The following is a 10,252-nucleotide window of genomic DNA, read 5'->3' as shown; positions in this document are numbered from 1 at the left end:
ACAGTGTGATGTTAATGGTGGTAGTGATGGTGACAGTTGTGATAGTGATGGTGGTGGTGTGGTGACAGTAGTGACGGTCGTGACAGTTATGTCAGTGATGCTGATGTTGCTACTGCTGCTGATTCCTCTCAGTGAAAATGTGAGGAAACACTTCTTATTCTTGTAAGAGGTAACACAATTCTTTTCTCTTGATAGTTCCTGAGTATTCTTCTTAATCTCTTTTGAGCCGATAACTGCTCCTGCTGTTCCAGAATGTCTTTATTCACCCTCCAGGGATGAAATGTCACAGCCCTGTAGATCAAAAATACATCAGGTTTTTCCTCCTTCTTTTTCCTTTTCCATGATACATTCTTCATCTTAGCCCTCTTTTGAATCTGGTTTTGGTTCCCTCTATCCTTTGGGAACTCAGCAGAACTTCCAACACCCCCTCTAGTTATCTGCAGCATGGACAGTGACCACCGTTGGGGAGAAAAGGTGTAGATCCACAGCTCGCTGTCTTTACGTTGTGAGTAACAAGATGAGCCATGATCCCGGGTACTCCCCCTGGAGACTGCTTATGTGCTCATTTGCTTCTCATTATTCACTCTTCACCTTCCTCTGCCTTTGGACTTGCAGAATGATGGTGGAGACATTTAGTACTTATCCTCAAGGACACGCTCGCATGCAGGATTCCCACACTTGGCCAAGGAACTCTCCCACCTCTCCGAGGTCCCTGATGCATGTAGTAATGCAGTACAAGCCAAGAGAAATAACAGATTCAGGAATCATATTCTCTCTTTGGTGTGCTTTCCAGATTAAATCTCCGAGTCTGCAGCATCCTTGCGTTATATTTAGAGAGTATTTTACACACTATGGCGTATGCTAGTCTGGCTCCTGGATACTAATACATTTGCTTTCCATAGAGCTGGGTAAACGGAGCCCCAGCAAGGCTCTGTGTCTGCTGTGTTTTACACAGAGGGTTGCCATGCTCCTGGCTCCAGCCAGCCTCTCTCTACTGCCTCACACGCGGTCCTGCTGGTCTCTGGGCGCCTCCGCAGCGTCAGTCACAGGGCCATGGTCCTGCATCCCAGTACTCCAGCCCTGCTGTCATTCTGCACGATGCTTTCAAGGAATCATGAAAGATAACAGTGTGTTCACTCAGCCACCTCGAGATGGAAACCTGCTCAGACCAGCAAACTGTTCTTGAATGTCACCAAGGACGCTGAAGGAAGTTCTCTGCACATTCCGTGAGCAGATCTGATTAGATCGAGAGGAAGGAAGGGCTAGGGAGGAAGCCTTCCCATCGTCTTTCTCTCCAGCTCACCACGCCTGGCGGGCTCTGATGGAGCCCCTCGGGGCCAAGCCCTGCTGACTCGGGGTGTTCTGTGCTTACCCCCTCGGCAGGATGTGGCCCAGGCATGCAGACTGTCGGTGCCTGCGCCCACACAGTGATGCAGTGCAGGCGGCTAATGGGTTTTCATTGATTCTCCTGTGGAGGCCAGTGGGAGTGTCATGTAATGTGAAAGAACATGGGAGCCTAGCGTGGCTTACGGCAGGCCCCTGGGGCCAGGGCGTCAGCAGCCTGACAAGGGCATCTGGGAACAGTGATTTAGACATCTTACCACTAGACACATTTGAGGGGAATGGATGTTCCATGAATTCGAATGACTGTCCCAAGGTACACTCTTGATCCTCAGTTTCCCCCCAGATCTATAGTTTGGTGATGAAACATAACATTTACTCTGGTGAGGTAGATGTTCCCCTCATCTCTAAATGGTGGTTCTCAGTCTTAGGAGCCGCAAATGCATCACCCAGGAAACTTATTAAGAATGCAGATTTCTAGGTTCCTTTCTTAGAAGTCCAAAGGGGGGAAGGGGTCCCTGGGTGGCTCAGTGGGTTAAGTGTCTGCCTTCGGCTCAGGTCATGATCTCAGGGTCCTGGGATCGAGCCCCGTGTCGGGCTCCCTGCTCAGCAGGGAGTCTGCTTCTCTGCTTCTCCCTCTGCCCCTCCCTGCTCCCCATTCCTGCTCTCTCTCTCTCTCGCTTGCTCTCTCTCTGTCAAGTAAATAAATGAAATCTTAAAAAAAAAAAAAGATTAAAAAACATTAAAAAAAAAAAAGTCCAAAGTGGGCCTAAAAATCTGCATGTTTACAGTTCTGCAGTGAAGCTGATGCAGTGTTCCTGGGACACTTTCTAAGAGACACTAGCACATCCCTTGTGGTTTGCTTCCATATTTCTCCTTCTTAAGATGAGTCTATGTATACTTTTTAGTGGAATTTGTACAAATTGAGAACAGCTGGTGGCTTCATCAGCCCTGTTAGGGTACCCTGGGGAACATGGATAAGGTGAGATAAGATAAGGGAGCCTAGCTCATCCCAGAAGAGCCCCACCCAAGTGGCCAAACAGGCTGTCATGGTTTATAATCAGCAGCCCGCTTTCCCTGCATTTCTGCTTAAGGAAGCTTGTGAGTCTGGGCTGAATGCCAACTGGGTCAGGCTTCAGGAGTCCTCCAGGGTGGAAACCTCCCCCACTTCCCTCCGGGCCTGCAGGAGCGGATGACGGAGCTGGGACAGGGAGCCCTAGGACACATGGCCCGCAGACAGGGAGGTGCCCACGGCGAGGACTCACGGCTTGGTCCGCGGATCTTGATGGGCTTACTGCTGGTCATGGACTGGGAGCATGTCTGACACACACATTCCTTCCCGCTGAAGGTCACCTTGTCTCCAATGGGGAAAGGCTTCCTACAAGGGAGATGAAAGAGAAATGCAACACCTCTTCTTCACCATGTCTGTTGGTGAGCTGACAGCAGATGTGTTCAAAGCTCATACACACAGCCTGCCTTCTATTATGCCAGGTAAATTCAAGTGCTGTTCACGGTGCCAGGCTGACCAAACCACTCAGTTGGGGGCCGCGACTGGAACTGGAGCCCCACTTGGGCCATTTATATGATTTTAACCCAGGGCGCACCATGACACTTAGTGAAGCTTACATTTCTCATCTATAAATGAATTGGTTAATAATTCCTCCGAGAGTTGCCCCTTCTTTCTGGAAAGACTTTTTCCATCCCAACCTCACCTATCCCCATGTATCTGGAAGAACTCATTCAACTCCTAAATTCACCAAAATGTCTTCCTTTCACTATCCAGGACATTTAGAAATCCACAAATAACCTCTTCCTCTCCTCTGTGTTTGTGCAGTTTGAGTTTCCGAGTTCTGAGGTCTCAAACTGGTCCATGTCCTGCCTCCCTAAACAAAGATAAACTGTACATCGAATCCCTGGCACTGTTGAGCCCATTGTTCAGCTGCTCTCGTGCATGAAGTCAGGGACAGCCTATTATACAGACTCTGAGTGCCCCTGACATAGGCTTCCAGTGGCTCCGCTGCCCTTGTATTAGCAACATGGGACATGGCAGGGGGTGCTGGCTTGAGCTGGGGGAGCTGTGTTCTCATCGAGGCCCAGGCACTGACTTGTGGTAAAGGACACAGCATGACCTTGGGGAGGCACTGCGTCTGTATGGGGCTTGACAGAAACTTCACTTTAAACCATATGGACCCTACTGTGGGTCTGGGATTCTGCGACCCAGGGCCCAGGTTTTAAGAGACGGATGAATGAATGAATTCTACTCGGTGGTTTTATTTTCTTGTACACTGTGTCATTAGTCTCAGCAGGAACCCTAACTGGTAACTAACAGGTAGTTATTTTATGGGGAGAATAATTAATCTATAAATTCCTTTCCTAATTAAAAAAGGCATACATTTAGTCCAAACCATGTTTCTATGTATGACTTAATCAGGGCAGTCCATTAAATTTTCATGTATTTGTGGGCAAGGCTGACGTCTCCTTTATTTTTTTCATCTCCTTAATGTGGTGCTTGGCATACAGTGGACCCTTCATGTACGTCTGCTAAATTAACAAGGAACCGGGACGCAGGGCATGAGGGAGAGGGAAGGGTGAGCTTTCCATTGCCTACCAGGTTGCCCGAGAGGCTAGATGGTTATCATATGATAATGACAAGAATAGCAAAAGCAGACACAATTATGTCCTAGTCACTGAGCTATGGTCTTTGCAAACACCATCTCATTTATCTTCACGAAAACCCAACAGCGTTGGGATGGTTTTGATGTCCATTTTACTGATGAAGAAGCTGAGGCTTACAGAGAGGGGATCACTTGCCAGGGTCATGGAGAAAGGCTACAAACAGATATCTCTACAGTACATGAGGCTGAGGGGGTGGGAGCTGGCCCAGATGCCTGGTTTCCAAAATGGGTTCAGGGAACTCAGTAGTTCCTCTGAGCACTTCTGATGGGAAATGGGAGGCTGAGGGTGGCAGCTCAGGTCCTCACTCCGTCTTGATCGCCAGACAAACTAGTGTTTTACATGAGATCTTATTTGACAGACAGGGTTCAGCTGCTAAAAGGTTTGAAAAGCACTGGCCTGTCAGATCGTTCCACCCACGAGAGCCTAGAAATCCAAGTGTTCAGTGTACAGCCCTGTGAGCCCCCACACCGCCAGAGGGCTCAGGCAGAGGGGCCCGGCCTCTGCTGGCCACCTGCCCACCTGCACAAGCTGCACACGAAGCACTTGGGGTGGTAGGTGCGGCCCAGGGCAGAGATGACCTCGCCGGTGATGAAGTCCCTGCAGCTGTCGCAGCGGGTGCCGTAGAGCTGCTGGTAGTCCTGGGTGCAGATGTACTCCTGGTTCTTGAAGAAGAAGCCCGACTGGGCCAGGCCACAGCCACACACTGCGGGGAACAAGGAGAGAATCAAGGGCAGGCTGAGTCCAGGGAAGGTGGGCGAGCACGAGGTTCTCACTGGGGACAAGGCTGACATCTGACTTGGTCACAAGTGGCCCGAAAATGGTGGCACATCGGACCTCGTGGGGCTAGTGCTCCTTTTTTTTTTTTCAAGATTTTATTTATTTATTTAATTGAGAGAGAGAGAGAGAGTGAGAGAGAAACAGCATGAAAGGGGAGAGGGTCAGAGGGAGAAGCAGGCTCCCCGCCAAGCCGGGAGCCAGATGTGAGACTCGATCCCAGGACTCCGGGATCATGACCTGAGCCGAAGGCAGTCGCTTAACCAACAGAGCCACCCAGGCGCCTGGGGCTAGTGCTCCTTAAAGTGTGTCCTGAAGACCACTTGCATTGGAGTCACCTTCGGGCTCCTTAAGATGCAGATGCCTGGGCCTGAATCACACTCCCTGGGGGCCAGGGCCCAGGTATTTGTGGTTTAGCGCACTCCCCAGCTGATCCTGACGGGACCACTGGTATTGTACCATCTTCTCAATGCATGGATGAAAGTTTAGGACTGCGTGGCTCACACAAGGCCATACTGGTGGTATTATGAATTGGATAAGATCATTCAGTTAAAATTTCCCTGGGCACTTTCTCTTTGCATGATTCTGTGCTAGGTGAAGACAATTGAGGATGGTAGTAGGATGGATGATTGGAAGTTTATAATCTGCTCTCACCATAGACATAGAGAGTCGGTTTGTTCCCAGGCAAGAATGATAAAACACGATCCCTGAACTGTGAAGAGGTAACAATATATGCCAAAAGACGACCTTATAGAACATACATCATGGGCGATAGGCCATGGGCTGGTTCGGGCAGCAAGTGCTGTGAGTGGGGAGGAAAAGGGAGCAATGTCAGTGGGGGAGGGATCATGGTAGGCTTCTTGGAGGACGGGGCACTTAAGTTGCACTCTGAAGGCAGAAAATGAGCTAAAGCACACAAGCAGGAAGTTGCAAGTGGTATTTGTATGGAGGTGGGACTGGGGTAGGGGTGGTGTTTTTAGGGAGTGGAGGGCAGTAATACAGGAAAATATTGACGGACCAGTTGGAGGAGGGCCTGAGTCCAGCTTTGTGGGATATTGAGAAGCCACGGATGGTTTTTCTCCTAGTTTTTCAAAAACTTAAAAAAATATTTTGAAACTCTCTGACATAAACAAAAGAAGAGAGAAGGCTATAATGATGTCCCATCACCCAGTTGCAAAAATGACCAATTGCATTGATAGCTTTTGCATAGACAGGCAACAAGATGTCATAAGGTCTTATGGGATATCCTTGCGGACAATATGAAAATGTGTAGAACCGATAATAGAGGAGTAGGTGGATGTAATTATAGGTGCTTGAACGACGGAATCATGTGGGACTCCCTACCTCCAAAGGACTTGGAAACGTGGCAAATGAGATTTCCCTCTGAGGGTTAAGTTATGAAATCAACACCTAATGGGAAGGGCAGAAAGAGGCAAAGTCTCTTCCAAGAGATCAAATGGCTCTCAGGGCCACCAGAACTGCTGAGTGTATTGGTCTGGCTAAAGCAGGGGTGGTCAGCTAAGAAGGGGCTGGCCAGCAATCAAAGGAAGGCCATTGGGGAGCCCATCCCAACCCTATGACCAGCCTCCTTGTTCTGAGACTGCATTCACTAAGTGACTGATAGTTTGACTTACTACCTAGACCTTTGGGAAGCAGCTGGTCAGGGCAACGCGAACTAGTACAATGGAGAATGACAGCTCTTATTTCCATTAATAAAAGGGCACTCTGATTTTATACATTGGTTTCTTGAGGACTTGGTTAGCACAGATCAGCTTTCTGAAGCAAGCTCAATGGTGTGGAAACCAATAAGGAATTCCAAGCCTGTCATTGTGGGGACCTGGTCTGGATTGGGTGATGCCACCCCAGTAAATACTACCCCCTTGTTCATAGGGAAAGTGGTAATGCAAAAGCACCCAGGTTAAAGAGAGGATGGACTTCTAGGCGCATGGCAGAAGAATTTCGCAAGTGTGTGTTCACTTTGCAGGCCAGAGGCAGGCTTACGGGGCCAGGATGAGTGAGGAGGAGGGGAGCCCCAGAGGTCACAGCATTAGGGGGACCGTGCAGCACAGTGGGAGATGTATAGTCTGGGAGTTGGGCCACCTGGGCTCTGAGTTTGTCACTGCCATTAACTCTCTGGGTGATAATGAACTTGGTCTCTGTTCACATGTATGTAAAATGAAGAAGGTAGATTAAAAAGTGACTTGAACTTTTCTTCTGACACTGATATGCCATGAGTCTAGGAGAAGCAGAGCTTCCTTTGGGGCTTACCAGGTGCCTAAACATTTTAAACTCAGTGCGAGGTGGGGCTGGAGGGCCCTGGAGACCACCCCTGCCTGCAGAGAGGCAGGGGCCTATTAGTGGAGGTGGTGGTGGTGGTTGATGGCAGAGGGTTCATCTTCTACCAGGCTTTGTGAAAATTCATCACATCAAACAATGCCTCAAGAGCAGTCCAGGCCAGAGTACAGGGCGTTCTGGGGTGTGCAGGTGGCAGATTGATTGACTTCATGGCTGTGGAATTAGTGAGGTCATGGCCTACGACCTCATTGGAAATAGGTCCTGTTTTTTTCCTTCTTTTCTCTCCTTTGTTTCCCCGGCCAGCTCCACCCCCAGAGCCACCTCTCCCAGTGGACAAACCCAGGAGGTCATAAGAAAACCTGGAACAATCAGTTCCTCCATTTCCCCCAAGGAGTTAAAGGAGGAAGTTTTTGGTAGAAAGGATGTAAAGGTTGATAAGAATCTCAGGGGAACACGGGGATAGAAGGCAAGTCGGACAGCAGGACCGATGTATTTGAGGCTGAGCAGAGCCTGACATCCAAATAACAGGAAAGGCCCTGGAGAGGGTCTACAGTATGGAATTGATGTGGAATTTAACACAACACCCAGGACAGGCGTTATTCCGTGAATCAAGAAAATAAAATCTATTAATTTAGAAAAAAAAAGCAGATCATTTGGTTTGACAGTGGGACAGGATATGAGAAGTTAGAACTGCTTTGAGAAAATCCAGAATGAACGTTCACTGTTAGTATAATGCCCAGAAAGAGACCTTGCCCACAGTCACCGCGTGTTTCATGGGAAAACGAACTGTGTTGGGGGTCGCTGGACCGTGGTCCATGCTTCTATTCTACCACTCAGGTGCTGCGTGGCTTTGAAAAAGTTACCCCACCTCTCTCGAGCTCAGCTGCCTCATTTGTGAAGTGAAGGGGCTATGTGGTAACTGAGAACACACCCAGACCCGAGAGTCCACAAGTCTGTCATAGGATTCTGTTGATTTTCAACTTTTCAAATGAGACGGAGTTTTATGGAATTTCAAAACCAAAGTGTTAGAAGGGCTCCTGAGGGTGATCTATTTAACATTTAAACGTTTAACTGTGAACTATATTATACATACAGAAAATGTAGTAAATATACAAACACCATTTAAAGAAGAAGAATAAAATGCATTCCCAGGTACCCGCTCCCAAGTTTATGAAACAGAACATTCCCGGTGCCTCAGAAGCCTGTTTGCATATCCTGAAAGCATCCCCTTTGTTTTGTTTTGTTTTGTTTTATGGAAATGCTGCTTTGAACATTCTTGTATCTGTGAGGTGAAGCTTCGCCGTTTTCCAGAGTTTTTCCCATTTGCATTCCTACCAGCAGTTTCCACTGGTCCATATCATCATTGAAAGCTGATAATATATGTAGTCAACATGGTGGCTATAAAATGTCATCTTATTGTGATTTTATTTAATTTTTTAAAAACACACTTTTCTTTCCTTGTTTTTTCTTTCTCTTTCTTTCTTTCTTTCTTTCTCTTTCTTTCTTTCTTTCTTTCTTTCTTTCTTTCTCTCTCTCTCTCTCTCTCTCTCTTTCTTTCTTTTTTTCTTTCTTTCTTTCTCTCTCTCTCTTTTGAGAGAGAGGGAGGATGCATGTGCACGAGCAGTGTGTGTGTGGGAGGGGTAGGGACAGAGGGAGGGGGAGAGAGAGAATCCCAAGTAGGCTCCATGCCCAGTGCGAGCCGGACTTGGGGCTCGATCTCACGACCCTGAGATCATGACCTGAGCTGAAATCAAGAGTCAGACGCTCAACCGACTGAGGCGCTCAGGTGCCCCATCTTACTGTGATTTTAAATTTCACTTTAAAATGTTCACTTCCCTGATTTTTAATGAAATTGAGAATCTTCTTATATGTTTATGGGCCATTTGTGCTTTTAGGGTTCATCCACGTGGATGTATTGCTGCAAAATGTTCCACCACATTTTATTTATCCATTCATTGGTTGATGGGTATTTGAATTGTTTCCAATTTTTGACTTGATGAATAATCCTACTATGAACATTCATGCACAAGTTTTTGCATGGACATATGTTTTTGTTTCTCTTAAGCATACATCTTATGACTTTGAAATTGTTAAGTCATATGGTAACTCTACATTGAACTCCTAGAGGAACTGCAAGACTGCTTTCCACAGCAGTTATGCACTTTGCATTCCCACCAGCAATGGAGGAGGGTTCCAGTTTCTCCACATTCTTGCCAACGTTTGTATTCTCTGTCTTTTTGAATATGGCCGATTTCATGGCGTGACATGTGCCTCCATGTGGTTCGATGTTCATTCTTAGATGGCTAATGATTTTGAGCATTTTTTTCCATGTGTTTACTGGACATTTATAAAACTTCTTTGGAGAAACCTCAGTGCAGATCCTTTGCCCATTTTGAAATGGGATTGTCTTTTTCTTAGTAAGTTGTTAAGAATCCTCTATATAGTTTAGATACAAGTTCTTTACCAGATGTATATTTTGCAAATTTCCTCTCCCATTCAGTGGGTTGACTTTTTACATTCTTGATGGTATATTTTGAAGCACTGAGAAGTATTTAATTTTGATGACACCTAATTCATCTATTTTTCTTCTGTTGTTTGTGCTTCTGGTGTCATAGCCAAGAAGTCTTTGCCTAACTCAAGGTCACAAAAACTTACTCTTACATTTTCTCCTGAGAGTTTTATAGTTTTAGCTCTTACATGTAGGTTTTTGACTTATTTTGACCTAATTTTTGTGTATGGTGTGAGGAAGGAGTCCAACTTCATTTTTTTGTGTGTGTTTTTGCATATATATGTCCAGTTTTCCTAGCACCATTTGTTGAAGACTCTTCTTCCCTGTAGAATTGTCTTGGTAGGTTTGTTGACAATCACCTGACCATAAACCTAAGGGTTTATTTCTGCTCTCTCAACTCTATTGATCTTTATGTCTATCCATGTGCCAGTACCACATTGTCTTATCTATTGTAGCTTTGTAGTAAGTTTTGAAAGTGGGAAGTTTGAGTCCTCCAACTTTGTTCTTTTTCAGGATTGCTTTGGCTATTCTATATCCCCTGCAATTCCATATTAATCTCACAATCAGCTTATCAATTTCTTCAAGGAAACCAGATGGGATTTTTATGGGGATTGCATTTGCTATGAATGGAATAGTGTCCTGCCCCAAATTTGTATT

The 10,252-nt window shown here is 46.5% G+C and overlaps 1 protein-coding gene across 7 annotated transcripts in view; it reads right to left on the bottom strand.

Annotated features, from left to right (window-relative positions):
• The window catches only part of ABLIM3 (actin binding LIM protein family member 3), a 108,795-nt gene that overhangs the window by 56,307 nt on the left and 42,236 nt on the right, over nt 1–10,252 (bottom strand). For all 7 annotated transcript variants that reach the window (XM_034999525.1, XM_034999526.1, XM_034999520.1 and 4 more), the window contains 2 exons: nt 4,537–4,720; nt 2,607–2,719 (listed from right to left, as the gene is read on the bottom strand). In XM_034999525.1, the coding sequence (XP_034855416.1) occupies nt 2,607–2,646 (40 nt within the window). In that variant the 5' untranslated portion in view covers nt 2,647–2,719; nt 4,537–4,720. The remainder of the gene's footprint in view (nt 1–2,606; nt 2,720–4,536; nt 4,721–10,252) is intronic.

This window comes from Mirounga leonina, unplaced genomic scaffold, assembly GCF_011800145.1.
Source record: "Mirounga leonina isolate KUSES-001 unplaced genomic scaffold, KU_Mleo_1.0 Mir_99, whole genome shotgun sequence".
NCBI lineage: Eukaryota > Metazoa > Chordata > Mammalia > Carnivora > Phocidae > Mirounga > Mirounga leonina.
The sequence above is the reverse complement of the archived record's forward strand: the minus strand, read 5'-3'. Positions and strand labels throughout refer to the sequence as shown.